The sequence below is a fragment of the Pseudorca crassidens genome, chromosome 1, assembly GCF_039906515.1.
Source record: "Pseudorca crassidens isolate mPseCra1 chromosome 1, mPseCra1.hap1, whole genome shotgun sequence".
NCBI classification, from domain to species: domain Eukaryota; kingdom Metazoa; phylum Chordata; class Mammalia; order Artiodactyla; family Delphinidae; genus Pseudorca; species Pseudorca crassidens.
Genome location: NC_090296.1, coordinates 76,951,581 through 76,967,107, shown reverse-complemented (window position 1 = coordinate 76,967,107; position 15,527 = coordinate 76,951,581). Strand labels below are relative to the sequence as shown.

The window sequence follows — 15,527 nt, the reverse complement described above, 5'->3', positions numbered from 1 at the left end:
TGCAGTCACCTGCGATGAGGATGTGTGCCGTCTTCTCCAGCTCTGGCCTCTTCCCATAGCGACATTTAGCGGCTGTTCTCAGGGGCCCATCACGGAGGCAAAGCCGGGCACCAGGGCGCTCCAGGGGTCCCTCCCCTAGCAAACTGATCCCGTGTGAGGGCGAGAAGGCAGGACAAGAGGGAGGAGGCCTGTACGTGAGCATCTGACACAGCTGTGGGTTCCCATTCCCACCTCAAACAGTGGTAACTTGAGTGACAGCCATTCAGGGTCTGGGAGACAAGTGTTAGGGGCTATACGGAGGGAAGGGTAGGATGAAGGGAGGATCACATGGGGCCCTGGCTCAAAGACAGGGAGGTACAGAAGTCAGTGGGAGCTCAGCTGAGGGCACCTATACCTGCGCAGACTCTGGACGAGGTAGGCAAACGAACCCATGGGGTAGGGGTCCCCGCTGTTACCAGCAGCCACTGCTTCTTCCCAGGTCTTGGTCCCCCCGGGAAGTATCCGCCAGGCACTCAACACTCCATGCAACTGGTCCACGGTCAGACCTAAAAACCCAAGCTCTCTGAGGCCCTAAACCACGCAATGTACCCATCCCCATGACACCTAGTCCCTCCCTGCACCGCCTGCTGAGGCCCCAACTGAACTAAAGGTCATGCAACCCCCGAGCCCACTCCAAGTACTGACCGCTGCGGGTGACCTCAAGCGTGGCCAAGGCTTGGGGAAAGACATCAGGGCCATGCTCTTGTTCCAAGGTGCCCAGGATGTGCTGCAGCAGCAGAGGGACGGTAGCGGGCAGGGTCCGGAGTCTCTCAGACACCTGGGAGGGGACAGGGAGGGGCCTCAGTCAGTGAGGGGAGGGGGAGAAGCAGCTTTGGTTGTGGGTAGGGGAGGGGACATCAGAAAAAAAAATGCGAAGGGATGACAAGGAAAGAGCAACGCTGGTGGGAGAGAAGCAGGGCTTGGGGGTGTGGATGCGGAATGGGTGATCACAAGATAGCAAAGGATGAGGGTGGGAGAAAGAGGCTGAATGGAGACTGGGAAGTGGGATTAGGACTTCGAAGATGAAGAGTGAGCGTTCATGTCCTCCACTGACCTGCTCAAAGAGCGTGAAGAGCCTCAGGTGATCAGTGACCAAGCGCAGGTAGAACGGCAGGGCTGACCCCCGCTTCACCAGCAGCAGCTGCATCTGAAGACTCAGAGACTCAGCACAGGACCAGCGAGCCTGGCCACAGCCAGCCCTCCACCCCCTGCCCTCCGTCCTGGCACCAAGCCCAGTGCAGGGCAGCTACTCCTCTCAGAGGCCCCACCATGGCATCACCTCAGGACACAGCCATCCCTGCCCCGCACTGCTCTAGCCAGCCAGCCCCGCTTTCAGAAACCCCCCCGCGGTTCAGCCTACCCCATTCGACAGCCACAGCTTTCTCCTCCCCTCGCCCGGACAGGCCCTGGAGAGGCCATTCACCAGGAGAAAAGGAATGGGTGACATTATAAGGAATCGCAGTTATCTTATTGACAACTTCCCTCGGCTGAGAAAATGAAGGAGCTGGTCTGTGTGGGGTGGCTGCTAGCTTCAGCATCCAGGGTTCTCCCAGCTCCCAGATTCACCCCACACACCCACCCGCCCTGGCCTACACCCAACCTGGTTGTTGAAAGGTGACTCTTCCAGCCGCTTCCCGTACAGAGCCAGCTCCTCTCGCACCAGCCGGGCCCGGGCAGATGGGTCCAGAGGCCCCAGGGCCACCACATGGGCACCTTGGCTCTGCTCGAGTGTCTCCCCCAGGCCGGAATCACTGGACACACCCAGCACCAGGTGCACCCACTGTGGGATTCGGGCAACAGGGTAAAAACGTTGAAGGAAGAGGAGGAGAACGCTGTTGGAGAGGTCCCTCTCCCTGCTGCATCCCACCCCACCTCCTTCTCACACTTACCCGGGGAAGGGTCTTAGGGATCCAGTCCGAGATCAGCCGTCCGCGCTGGTCCACCAACCTGTCAGCCCCATCGATGATCAGCACCAGAGGCTGGCCAGTTTTCAGGGACTGAGCAGACTTGGGGAGCAGCCTCTGCTGCAGCTCCCACACCAGGCCCCTGTGTATGCAGGAGGAAGACCAAGGTCGGCAGGGGTGGTGTCACGTGCTATCAACAAGGCTGGGCTGAGTGGGGGAGAAACACACCGGTATGTGCTGGGGAGGGCACTTGGCTCTTGCAGTTGGCTATGCAGATAGGCACAGAGGCGTCTGAGCAAGGTGAGGACGAGACCCTGGTCAGGGCGGGCCCCTGAAAAGTGGAAGAAGACTAAGGGGGCCACTGTGGCCCCATCAGGAGCTTGCAGGGCTGACACAAGGGATGCCTGCATGGGAAGAGACCAGAAAACATGGTCACATTTCACATGCACAAGCTTCCTGTTTCCCACCTCCTTAGCCCTCCTGAGCTCACGCAGCCCTCCCTCCTGTCCAGGCCTCTGAGACTCTGTACCAGGAAGGTGGTCTTGCCCTGTCCCGACTGCCCGGTCACCAGGCTCAGCCTCCCCCGGTGGCGCCTCAGCTTCTGCACTGTGTCCTGAAGAAGGCGCGGTCGTGCAGGGCTCGGTGGGTTCTTCAGCTGCTGAAAGGCGGCCTGGACCAAATCATCATCCTGGATGGGCACTGGCTGTTCCGGCTGGGCCGCAGGCTGAGAACACATAGGGCAGTGACTACCTATGTTTCCATGCTCCTCAGGACCCCAGGCCTAAAACTCACTGTGCCCCCCACCAAGTTACCTCCCACCCAGGACTACCCGGCCCAGCCTAGCCCCTCTCCACTCCCCTGGCCACCAGAGCTCCTGCTGACCTGTAGGTAAAGCTTCTGGATCATATTCCACACGTCCTGCAGAACCAGCTGCCCAAACGTCTCCAGCTCCCCAACATAGGGCCGGCCAGCTGCTACATCACCCCACTTACAGTGGTATCTGCAGGAAAAGCGAGCACAAGCAGGGTCACAGCGGGCCGGGGCCCCCTCACCACCTCGCTCCGTGCAGGTGTTCCCTACCTCTCCCAGCTCACCTGCGACAGGTGATCCCTTCCTGTCTGCTCAGGTAGCTCTTCAGTTCTGAGAGCCGATGGGCAGCCTCTTCCGACTCAGAAATAAAGTCAGACTTCCAGGCATCTGGCACAGAGCTGACCACCAAAGACACCCCAAGAGCGGGGCTGGATTCAGACCCCAGCCTCTCTCCGTCCCCGACCACCAGACCTGGCTGTGGTTCCCTGAAACCCCTCAAGGGGAGATCTCCTGCAAGGCTGCTTTGGTGCTGCAAGGCAAGCCCTCTGGTCCCTGTTTCTCCATTCTAGGTCCCCCTCTTGTGCTCTGAATGTTACGGACAGAAGACCCATCCACTGAGCCTGTCTGGCCTTCTTTGGAGACTGAGGCCCGGAGGCAACAGAAGGTACCTGAGGAAGCTAGAATCCCGGAAGTAGATGAGAGGCTGGGCAGAGGGCTGCAGGCGGAGGCCCCGATTCAGGAACTGCATCACCTCCATCTCCGTCACAGAGCGACCTGAAGGGTACTGCTGGGCCTGCAGGGAGAGGCCAGAGAGCAGGCAGGTTCAGTCCTGGTCACACGATTCCCTCCTCTGAGACCTGCCAAGACCCCAGGGCCCCTTCATCTTAGTAACGTTCCTCTCTCCCTCCAGATACAAGCCAGTAAAATACAGCTAATAGCTAACGTTGATGGAACGCCTTTCACACGTGGAGCATTTTTAAAGTAGATTTCTAATTGTTAGAATAACCCTGCACTGTAGACATCACTGTTTCTCTTTAATATATGAAGAAGTTGAGGCTAGATTAAGATAAACCATTTTCCATAACGCTGCACAATGACAGAAGGGAGATCAGAACCCAGCTCTGTCTGACGGCAAAGCCTAATCAGCCCTACCACTTACCTCTCGCACCCCATGGCCAACCCAGAGGTATTTCCCAAAGGAATTCCCTCATCTAGGACTTGATCACTCACAGAACCTTCTACCTCTGTTTCACTTCAGGTCTCAAGGATCTGCCTGTGCAGAGTCCCAGGGTTCTAGACATACTGAGGCTTCTCGCATCCCTGCCCCAACCTTGTCTGCCTTACCCAGAGGAAGTGAGGATGGTCAGGGAGGCTGTAGTTGGGGGGAACATAGCCATAGCGGGAGCCCAGGATGCCCACAAACAGCTGCGAGTTCTCCACCTCCCCTAGGCACACTTCCAGCTGCCTGAAGGATGGTTATAGGGGCATCGTGTCAGGGAGACGGGGCTCTGGCTCACAACCGATAGCATCCAAAGAGCACCCCGTACCCTTGGCACTCAGCCACCCTGCAGCCCCAGCCCTGCCCAGGTCAGCTCCCCGACTCAAGCCCCTCATCGCCGACCCAGCCCCTCTTCTCTGTGGCCCCCATACCTGTTCCGACGGGTCTCCTCCTCGGTGACGCCCCAGCGCAAGTCGATGGCATGAAGGCTGATGCAGTGGGGGGCCGCTCGGGCCTGCAGTGCTGGCAGCACGGACCTCAGCAGCAGGTCCCGCTCCCCATGCATGTCCCGGAAAGTGGAGGAAATGAAAAGCCGGACGCTGCGCCATCTGCAGGAAAGCCAGGGATCAGCCCACGGCCCAGCTCCACACGCGGGGCTGTGACCTCCCGTCAGCACTGACAAGTCAGATACAGAAGACTGCAGGGTGGGAGTCCAGCAGGCCTCCAGAGAATAACCTGCTTGTAACCTCAACTGCAGAGCCTAGAAATTAAACCCCACCTGGGGACTGCCAGTGCAAGGGGCACAGGTTCAGAGAACTAAGATCCCACGTGGCACGCGGCACGGCCAAAAATAAATAAATAAATAAACCCACTTGCCATTTCTCGGGCACTCCTCCTGTGTCAGCAATAATTATTACGCACCTACACTCTGCCCGTGAAATGCTCATGACAGCACTGTGAGGTAAGCACAAGCATTACCTCCATTGTACTGATCAAGGAACTACAGCTTAAGACATCAAGCAACTAGCCCAAGTTTCAAGCTACTATGTGGCAAAGCCAGGATGGAAAAGCCAGAGCCTGCGCCCCTAAGCCCTCTGCCTGAGCCCTGGTGCCTGCCACGTGCCTCGCATCCTAGCCCCTTTCCCTAGTAGAGAAATAGGCATGCTTACCATCTGTGTTAGAGACACCCCTACCTGGGAAAGAGGAAGCATTCCTCAGCGAATAGAACAAGCAGCATCTCTACAGTCAGAATTTCAGTCTCCTGACTTTCTCTAGGTTTCGACTGAAGCCCCTCCCAATTCACAAAGGCATAAAACACAGACTGACCCACGCTGGAAAATAGGAGCCAAGGGGCTTGGAGTATTCTCTTCCAGTGGCCGGAGAGACTGGACCTCTGTCTTCCCTGGGGGCGGTGGAATCTTGAATATTTTGTCCATTTGGCCTACATGTTCTAGAAGGCGGGAGGCCCCACGCTCTGCAATGAACCTGTCATAAAGAGTGACAAAATAAATGAGAGCGAAATAGCAGAGTAAGAATCAGGAAGATCTTCCAAGGGGGCAGGGGACAAAGATATGGCAAGATTAGGTTCACCCAGTTAACTGGAGCTCCTTAAGAAGACCATAAACAGTAAATGTAGACTTGAAATAAGCGAGGCAGCAGAACCACAGGAATGAAAGAACAAAGAAGAAACCCAGTTAGAGCCTCTTCTGCTGTGTGCGTGGTTATCATAGGCTTTCTGTTGGGCCACGGGCAACTGGGCTGAATGAAGGTGTAAAGATTCAGGTTATTCCAGTCTGGGCTTGATCAGCTCGGTACCAGCCATGAAAGCTCCCTGGAGAGGGAGGGAATTGTATGAGGCTTCCTAACAGGAGTAGGGGGCAATGGGTGGCATCCAAAGGAAAAGGCAGGGGAAAAAAACAAATAAATGGGAATCCTAGTAGCGGAGAGAAAAACAAAGTTAAAAGATTTCTGGATCTGGCATAAATAAATAAAGTTAACATGGAATTTCCTCTGAAACGGAATGGAGCAGAGGCCACAGAGAATGAATAGAAGTGATGTGACCAACTCTTGAGTTGTTCCCTTAAAAGCAAACGGCACAATCTCCCATGTCCCCTTTTCTCCTTTCCTACTAGATGTAATACAAAACTAATGGCTGGAGCTGGAGCAGCCATCATGAACTATGAGGTGGAAGCAGAGTATTTGAGGATGGTAGAGCAACAGATAGAAGATGCCCAGGTCCCTGTAATACTGTGTTGTTGCCATGCTTAGACAGCTGTAAAAGAGGAATAAATTTTTATCTTGCTTTTAAAAAGGAAGTGAGGACTTCCCTGGTGGTGCAGTGGTTAAGAATCTGCCTGCCAATGCAGGGGACATGGGTTCGATCCCTGGTCCAGGAATTCCTGATCCCATATGCTGCGGAGCAACTAAGCCCCTGTGCCACAACTACTGAAGCCCGTGCGCCTAGAGCCCATGCTCCACAACAAGAGAAGCCACCGCAATGAGAAGCCCGCACGCTGCAACGAAGAGTAGCCCCCGCTCAATGCAACTAAAGAAAGCCCACATGCAGCAATGAAGACCCAATGCAGCCAAAAATAAAATAAATAAATTTATTTTTAAAAAAGGAAGTGAACAGAGCAGAGGCCACAGATAATCTCTAAAAGTGTTCTAACAAAGTCCCCAACCTCTCCAGTGTCCATCCTGTACTCACTTCAGTATCCCGTCAGTGCAGCCTGAGAGTGTCACGTCATTGGGATTCAAATCTGTGTATCTGGTAAAGGAAGAGTAGTCACTACCAGTCAGAAACAGTGCCAAGAACACAGAGTCACTGCCCCTAACATCCTAGGATGGACACCCTACCTGTGCACTTTTAATAAGGTTCTGTGCTAGGCTGGGACTGGGGTGGACCATCACGAAGGGGTATGGAGCCAGCCTGAAGACTTCAGAGAAGGTTCTAGCACTTCAAGTGCAATAGAGGTAAGAGACAGAAATGGGGAGGGGTCTGGTGAGTGCGAGTGTCCCACGCTTTAGTAGAGGTAGACGGGAAATATGGATCTCTATCTGCTGGCACTGGGCAAGGAATATGAGCGCCCTTACAGGTAACCTGTCCTTCTTAGGAGAACACCAACAAAGAGGCACTTGGGATTCACGTGTTGCCAGAAAAGCTGTTTGGCTGCATTTATCAGTTTCTCATTTGTAGTCTGGCCAAAGACGATGACTCTGTCCACCTGTAAGATGAAAAGGGAGGGGCTAAGATGAGGAACAGAGGGATAGTAGAGGTACCAAAGAGCTCAGGACATCAAGAGGTCTCTGAGGACTGGGGAATTAGGAAAACTCTGAGGTGGGGTGAAAACGGCCTTTTCTGAGAGCACCCAGGGTGGGAAAGCCCACTCCACCCTGACTTGAGGGGCATCAAAGTAGAGTCTGGGGTTGGCAAGATATGGAAGCAACCTAAGTGTCCATCAACAGATAAATGGATAAGGAAAATGTGGTATATGGGATTCCCTGGCGGTCCAGTGGTTAGAATACCGTGCTCTCACTGCTGAGGGCCCGGGTTCAATCCCTGGCTGGGAAACTAAGATCCCACAAGCCACATGGTACAGCCAAAAAAAAAAAAGAGGAAATATGGTGTGTGTATGTGTGTGTCTATATATATACACACACATATATATAAATGTGGTGTATGTATATATATTTAGTGTGTATATACATACATACACACACACACACACACACAATGGAATACTACTCAGCCATAAAAAAGAACAAAATTTTTCCATTTGCAGCAACATGGGTGGACTTGGAGGGCATTACGCTAAGTGAAATAAGTCAGACAGAGAAAGACAAATACTGTATGATATCAGTTATATGTGAAATCTGAAAAATACAACAAACTAGTGAATAAAACAAAACAGAAGCAGAGTCACAGATACAGAGAACAAACTAGAGGTTACCAGTGGCGGGGGATAATATGGGGTCGGGGGGTGGAAGGTACCAAGTACTGGGTATAAGATAGCTCAAGGATGTATTGTACAACAGGTGGAATATAATCAATATTTTGTAATAAGTGTACATAGAAAGTAGCCTTTAAAAGTTATATTAAAAATTTTTTAATTTTTAATAAAAATAATAAAATTTTAACATAAAGTGGAGTTTGCGGGGGGGCAGTGTGTAGCTGGTCATTCAGGCTGACAAGGGCTGACTGTCAAACTTTTAGGAATTCTGTGAGCCAGATGTTAAACATGGACCATCATTAAATATTAAATTGTATAAGCTTATACTTGAATAAATTATATTAAAAACAAAGGTAATAAATACTAAAAAATCATTACTTCCTAATTATTTTATTACATTTCACTATTATCTACTCTTTTTTTTTTTTTTTTTTTTTACGGTACGCGGGCCTCTCACTGTTGTGGCCTCTCCCGTTGCGGAGCACAGGCTCCGGATGCGCAGGCTCAGCGGCCGTGGCTCACGGGCCCAGCCGCTCCGCGGCATGTGGGATCTTCCCAGACCGGGGCACGAACCCGTGTCCCCTGCATCGGCAGGCGGGCTCTCAACCACTGCGCCACCAGGGAAGCCCCTACTATTATCTACTCTTGACCTTATTTACATTTACTTTATCTCTATTGTGGAAATACTATACAAACTGTGCTGAGCACCTCTGAGTACCTCTTCCCCACTGTGTTCACTGACAGCACGTTGGTAGCTTGAAATCAGCCGTGGAAGGAGTAATTACATCATGGAAATTAGAAAATGCTATTAACCAAGACTTATTTTTCCAGATTGCTGGTTGTTAAATATTTACCAGCATGTCACTGACTAGGGGGTTGCAGCCAGCAGGGTATTGTGCATAGCGTGCAAGGAAGCTTTGAGAAATGAGATACATCAGTGTGGAGGAAAATGTTGGGGAGGGGAGGGTTTCTCAGGGACTGGGCAGTACTCACAGGGACCCTTTGGGTAGCCAGGGACAGCAAGTGCTTCCCAAAAGTAGGCAGGGACGATTCACACTTTTCATCTGACTCCTGAAGGAAAGAGACTCGTGTCATGTGGTTGCATGGGAGATGATCATTAAACAACAAATACTATAGTCTGCTCAAGAAATCTTCAGAACTAAGGGACTTCCCTGGTGGCGCAGTGGATTAAGATTCTATGCTCCCCATGCAGGGGGCCTGGGTTCCATCCCTCGTCAGGCAACTAGATCCCATGTGCATGCCGCAACTAAGAGTTCACATGCCACAACTAAGGAGCCTGCATGCCGCAACTAAGGAGCTGGTGAGCTGCAACTAAGGAGCCCAGGAGCCACAACTAAGGAGCCTGCCTGCCGCAACTAAGACCTGGTGCAACCAAATAAATAAATAAATATTTTTTGAAAAAAAGAAAGAAAGAAATCTTCTAAACTGAGTATAACCGAGCCTTTCCTAGTCAGGCTGTTCCCAGGCCTCTGTCTATTCACATATATTTGCATGGTGGGTGTCTGACCTGGACTTGAGCTTGGAGTTTGGTGGCAGTCTTCAGGATACCTTCCTCTGCCTTAATCACAGCAGTCTTCACAGTGCCACTTCCACACAGCAAGAGATCCACCTGCTCTGTCCGTGTCATCATCATTGCAATCAACAGCAGCACATAGTTCAGAGGGGGCTGATTGGACAAGCATCAGGGTAAAATAAGACTCCCCTATTTTAGAATCCACCTTTGCCCACCCAGCTCTAGAGGCCAAACGTCTCCACTGGTTGGGGAAAAGTGGACAAAATCCCCTATTAAGATGGGGCAGCTTCAGCAGTCCCCAGGAAGAGTTGAGCAGGTAGGAGGTGGAGAAGGGCCAGGATCCCTGCCCAAATTCAACACTGGGATGTAAGGAGGTGAAAGTAACACATATTTTGGTGACAGAAATTTAGAGAGTATTAAGGACCAGCCAAATGTGAAAGGTTAGTGCTACGATCCACGAACATGCTTGAGACCACATTCTAGAAATTATCCCTAGGAACCAAGGTCTGATACTGGGAAGCAAATGCATGTCATTTATTTTAGTTCTGAGTGTTTGCCTGGGAGAACCAGGTCTGGGAACAGGATGCCTCTCAGGATCTCCAGCATCCTACCAACATCACCCCATCTTTTTATTCTTTTACCCCTTGTGGGTTGCTCTTGGGAAGGATCCTGTCTGCATCAGCATCTGTCAGATAGACCAAGAGGGTGCGGCCTGGCAGCGGGGGCAGGCTGTGTTTGACGGAGAGGTTCACAGCTGTCTCCAGGGCCTGTCGATACTGAGCCAGCATTGCACGGTCATATTTCCACTGTCTGCAGGCAGGAAAGAAACAGACAGGGGCTTCACTGTTTGCCACTTTGAGGCGGATGGGAAGATGAGAACTTGCCACTCAAGTATAAAGTCTTTACCCCCTCCACAGCCCATCTCCAATGTCAGTAGAGAAAACAGGGACAGAGCTTCCCTTGGCCCCCATTCTACAAGACTATCCTGATCCATTCTCATGGCAGGAGAGAAGTCATCTGTAGACCCATTCTCTGAAATCGCTTGCCATGCTGACCACATCAGTCCATACTTACTTCATGAGGCAAGATTTAACTGCTACATATTTTTACATTGTAATTTAAAGAACACATGCTAACTTCTTACTCTAAAAAATGGTAATTAAAGGAGAAAGAATCGAACATTCATCCCACCTTCCCAAGACAATCTCTATTTCAAAGTAACTAAATAGCTTTAGTTCATGAGGGAAGTTCTTTTTAGAGTTCTAGCTAATAAATATGGAAATGATAGAAAACCCCCATTCTGCAACTGCTAATGAAACAACTGATTCGGGCATAGACTATCAAATGGATAAACCATTAACTTTACAGTGGAGAAATCAGGCTACCATAACCTAAAAGCACTGATCAATCATCAACACTATGAGTGGGACCAGTAGGCTTCTGGTGCCTCCTGATGCTGTGTCCTACCAGGAGACAAAAATTCTGGTGGTCTTACTCATTGTGTACAAAGGATCACCTACGAAATATTCACGTAAGAAAAAAAGTTAAATCTGAATCTATTCAAGCTTTTAGAGTTAATGCCCAGGGTACACGAAATAGAGAAACAAGTGAGATGACACTGGAGAAGCAGACAAATCTAGAATATGGGACCTTCTGTGGGGCCCCCGAACCTGATTTCCACAGCAAGTCAATGGCATGAAAACAATTAAAAGATTTTAAGAGATTTAAGTAAATCTGGGACTTCCCTGGTGGCACAGTAGTTAAGAATCCGTCTGCCAATGCAGGGGACACAGGTTCGAGCCCTGGTCTGGGAAGATCCCACATGCCACGGAGCAACTAAACCCGTAAGCCACAACTACTGAGCCTGCGCTCTGGAGCCCACGAGCCACAACTACTGAGCCCACGAGCCACAACTACTGAAGCCCGTGTGCCTAGAGCCCATGCTCCGCAACAAGAGAAGCCACCGCAATGAGAAGCCCGCGCACTGCAACGAAGAGTAGCCCCCGCTTGCCGCAACTAGAGAAAGCCTGTGCGTGGCAACAAAGACCCAATGCAGCCAAAAATAAAATTAATTAATTAATTAATTAAAAAGAGATTTAAGTAAATCTTAATAACTACATGTAACGTGTGTATGCGTTGTTTGGATCCTGATTTGAATAAACCTGTGAAATGATACTTTTGAGACAACTGGGAAATTTGAATATAGACTAGGTAATAAATGATAATACCAAGGAATTATTTTCAGTTCTGTTAGCTATATTAATGACATTCTGATTATATAAGAAAACGTCTGTTTTAAGAGACACGTGAAATATGGAGGGGTGAAATAAGATGTATCATATTATTTGGCATTTGTTTTTTTTAAAACATCTTCAAAGGGGCACTTCCCTGGTGGCGCAGTGGTTGGGAGTCTGCCTGCCAGTGCAGGGGACATGGGTTCGAGCCCTGGTCCGGGAAGATCCCACATGCCGCGGAGCAATTAAGCCCATGTGCCACAGTGTACCACAACTACTGAGCGTATGCTCTACAGCCCGCGTGCCACAGCTGCTGAAGCCCGTGTGCCTAGGGCCCGTGCTCTGCAGCAGGAGAGGCCACCGCAATGAGAAGCCCGCACACCGCAACAGAGTAGCCCCCCACTCGCTGCAACTAGAGAAAGCCCGTGCGCAGCAACAAAGACACAATGCAGCCAAAAATAAATAAATTAATTAATTTAAAAAAAATCTTCATAAAAAAAAGAAAAGAAGGGAAGAGAGGGATCAGGAAAGGAAGGCTGACAAAATCTAGATTTTCACTGAAAGTGGCTAACAGTTTCATGGGAGTCCATTGTATTATTCTCATTACTCTTGTACACGTTTAAATTTTTTCAGTTTTTTTAATCTAGAGAATCCAGCAGTCTCTACCAGTGCTATCCAGTAGAAATAAATTACAATTAATGAAATGAAATTAAATTGAAATTACACATGTAATGTAAGGTTTTCTAGCAGCCACATTTAAAAAAGTAAAAAGAAACAGGACACATTAATATTACATTTAATTTAGCCTTATATACGTATAGTTTTTCACCTCAACACGTAATTAATACAAAAATTACAAATGAGATATTTTACATCCTTTTTCACACTGCCCCGAAATCTAGCACATCTCAGTTCCCATTAGCCACACTTCAAGAGCTCAACAGCCACCTGTGGCTAGTGGCTACCAAACTGGCCAGCAAAGACATCCTGTTTGGACTGCATCCTCAGCTTAATTCTTTAATGGCCCCAATGTTCTGCCACTGATTCACTGATTCAGGTGAGTCCTGGCCACTGAGTCCTACTAGAAGGTTAGATGAGCCCTGCATTTGTCTTGAATGAAAACGAATAAAGATACTGTGGATGCATCTAAAAGGACAGAGTGCTGGGACTTCACCAAGCTTACAGAACAGGTTTTATGCCTGACTTTGAGTCTGCTTGATGATAACTATCTTTACATGTGTCAAAAGGAAAAGGAAAGTGAATGGGTCAGAAAATACACAGAGGAGAGAAACAAAAAGAAAAACAAACAGATATCACAGAGAAGAAAAAGAAAGAAAATGTGAACCAGAGCATAAGCAGAGAGGCACTATCATGTACTAATAGGAAGGGAAATGCTACACAGGCTGAAGGAGTCCACAGAAACCAATAAGGCAATCACAGATAAGAGTGGAGGCCCAAACACAGATTTTGTTTCATGATCTCTCTACAGGACAATGTTAAAGACAAGGTTTGCTGTGCGAGAGAAGACTGGAAACAGGCAAGTCTCAGCCGTTGGGATGACTGACAAGCATGTCATTGCAGAATAAAAGCTGGGGTTTCCAGATGACTCCCAAGCTCTTTCAGGTTGCCTCTTGTTGCCCACCCTTTGCTCCCAGATAGCACACACTCACACACACACCTGGCCTTGTGTATTTTCAGCTTCTTCCGCTTGAGCTGCTCATATATCACGGGGATCATCATTGCTGCCCGAAGTTCCCGACGACTTGGTTTGCAAAACTGCCAGGAATAGGCACACTTCTTGCCATATCTTGTGTTTTTAATTATTATCCGCTTTATCAGTTTTGTGTTGGAAGGAAGTGGCAACTCTGGGTGGCGACAGGTAAGTATCTGAGTCAGGCAGCTTCTATTCCCTCATCTTGTCTTCCCATCATTGCCTGTCCTGAGTCCTGATCCTTTGGGCTGGCCAGTGTCTGACCTCTGCCCACCCCATACCCTGAGACTGGAAGGCAAGAGGCTGAAAATACCAGTGCTGCTGTCTCATCTATTCTCAGGCATGAGAGACAAACAGGAGTTGGAAGAAGAGAGATAATACCTTTCTTTTCGAGTTGAGCCTCAAAGTCATTGATGGAATCATGAGCGTTAAGGAATCTGAATGGAAACTGCCGACTGTTGATCACTGACTTCTGCAAAGCAAGAGAGGGGTCATGAGCAGAGGACCAGGAAGCATGGGGAGCATCAGAGGCTCCAGGGACCCGGAAGATGAGATAACCACTCTATTACATCTGTGGGAAGGTGAGGAAGACCAAAATGGATATTAGATAAAGGTGGAGAAGAATAAAGAAAGATGTCACGTGAGAATACGAGGAAAGGAGAGGAAGTAACAGAAGGTTCCCTGTTTCTTTTATATCAGACTCCCTCTGAAGTTAGTTAAATCACAGAAATGATCTCAGAAAATAAAAAGGAAAGTTATTATCCTCTATACTCTAAGGGATGATGAACCCCCAAACCTGTCTCCCTCAACCTATCTGAAGCCCCATATCTGTTTACAGCCCATATGGAAATAGCTTGGTGGCTATGACCTTCCCCAGCCACTAGGAGAAGGCTGGCTCCCTGCCCTTCACACGTACAGCATGCTGGAGTCTCTGGAGCACAAGGTTGTGGTGGCGGGTGCTGATTCCAACCCGCAGCAGGTTGCGCAGATTCCGAAGCATGGCCATGAAGGGAAGCTTCCCACTGTCTATGGAAGGTAGGACATAGGGTGAGAAAAGCAAACAAAGGATGAGTGAGAGAGGTCAGAGACCAGAGCCATGCAGAATGTTCAGGTTGGAGCAAATGAGGTACGAACATATGATCTATCCTACCCAAAATGTTTTAAAGGTCTGGAAAGATAACAACTGGGTTGCCTGAGCTTGGAGCAAAACCTAATCAACACTGTTTATGGGATTAGCTATTTCAATAAACAACTGAGGGTATCACTTTGCCTGCTGGCTCCAGCCCTGAGATTGGGCTCAACGGGCAAAATACATTCTCTAATCCACAGTAATGATTTCCAAAGTTTTTAGATGGCTAAAGAGAAATTTCCTAGTGTAATCTTATAAATTATATACATGTAGTACAATCATTAGTTAATATTTCAAGGCAGGATATACATTTAAAGTAAAGGTTCACCATTAACTGTGAGTGTAAATTGATATTTCAAATAGTCTTCTTGATAATTCTTAAGTTTTTTGGTCAATGTCTTGTATGAGCTGATTAAATAGTCATCATTTTTTACTTAAAGATAGGTGAGGGCTTCCCTGGTGAAACAGTGGTTAAGAATCCACCTGTCAACGCAGGGGACACGGGTTTGAGCCCTGGTCCGGGAAGATCCCATATGCCGCGGAGCAACTAAGCCCGTGCGCCTAATTCTGAGCCTGTGCTCTAGAGCCTACGAACCACAACTACTGAAGCCCATGCGCCTAGAGCCCGTGCTCCGCAACAAGAGAAGCCACCGCAATGAGAAGCTACACATCGCAACGAAGGGTAGCCCCCGCTCACTGCAACTAGAGAAAGCCCACATGCAGCAACGAAGCCCCAATGCAGCCAAAAATAAATATAAGTAAAATAAATAAATAAAATAAATTAAAAAATTTTTTAAATAAATTAAAAAAATAAAGATAGGTGAAAAAGGGACTTCCCTGGCGGTTCAGTGGTTAAGACTCTGCACTTCCACTGCTGGGGGCACGGGTTCAATCCCTGGTCAGGGAACTAACATCCCGCATGCCACACAGTATGGCCAAAAAAGTTTTTTTAATTAAAAGAAAAATAAAATAAAGATAGGTGAGAAAGATTTGCCCT

At 49.0% G+C, this 15,527-nt stretch overlaps 1 protein-coding gene across 6 annotated transcripts in view; it reads right to left on the bottom strand.

The window, feature by feature from the left end:
• The window catches only part of TEP1 (telomerase associated protein 1), a 50,411-nt gene that overhangs the window by 20,417 nt on the left and 14,467 nt on the right, over positions 1-15,527 (bottom strand). For all 6 annotated transcript variants that reach the window (XR_010944420.1, XR_010944415.1, XR_010944417.1 and 3 more), the window contains exons 10-31: positions 14,318-14,427; positions 13,783-13,873; positions 13,369-13,555; positions 10,098-10,266; positions 9,451-9,609; positions 8,916-8,993; positions 7,066-7,196; positions 6,680-6,739; positions 5,299-5,457; positions 4,404-4,580; positions 4,098-4,218; positions 3,422-3,546; positions 3,038-3,151; positions 2,826-2,943; positions 2,473-2,667; positions 2,172-2,347; positions 1,929-2,085; positions 1,640-1,819; positions 1,094-1,186; positions 685-817; positions 395-545; positions 10-143 (exon numbers count right to left, since the gene is read on the bottom strand). Coding sequence is in view for 2 of the 6 variants with exons in the window: in XM_067741717.1 (XP_067597818.1) it covers positions 10-143; positions 395-545; positions 685-817; positions 1,094-1,186; positions 1,640-1,819; positions 1,929-2,085; positions 2,172-2,347; positions 2,473-2,667; positions 2,826-2,943; positions 3,038-3,151; positions 3,422-3,546; positions 4,098-4,218; positions 4,404-4,580; positions 5,299-5,457; positions 6,680-6,739; positions 7,066-7,196; positions 8,916-8,993; positions 9,451-9,609; positions 10,098-10,266; positions 13,369-13,555; positions 13,783-13,873; positions 14,318-14,427 (3,018 nt within the window). In the remaining 4 variants the exon portion in view is untranslated. The remainder of the gene's footprint in view (positions 1-9; positions 144-394; positions 546-684; positions 818-1,093; positions 1,187-1,639; positions 1,820-1,928; positions 2,086-2,171; positions 2,348-2,472; positions 2,668-2,825; positions 2,944-3,037; positions 3,152-3,421; positions 3,547-4,097; positions 4,219-4,403; positions 4,581-5,298; positions 5,458-6,679; positions 6,740-7,065; positions 7,197-8,915; positions 8,994-9,450; positions 9,610-10,097; positions 10,267-13,368; positions 13,556-13,782; positions 13,874-14,317; positions 14,428-15,527) is intronic.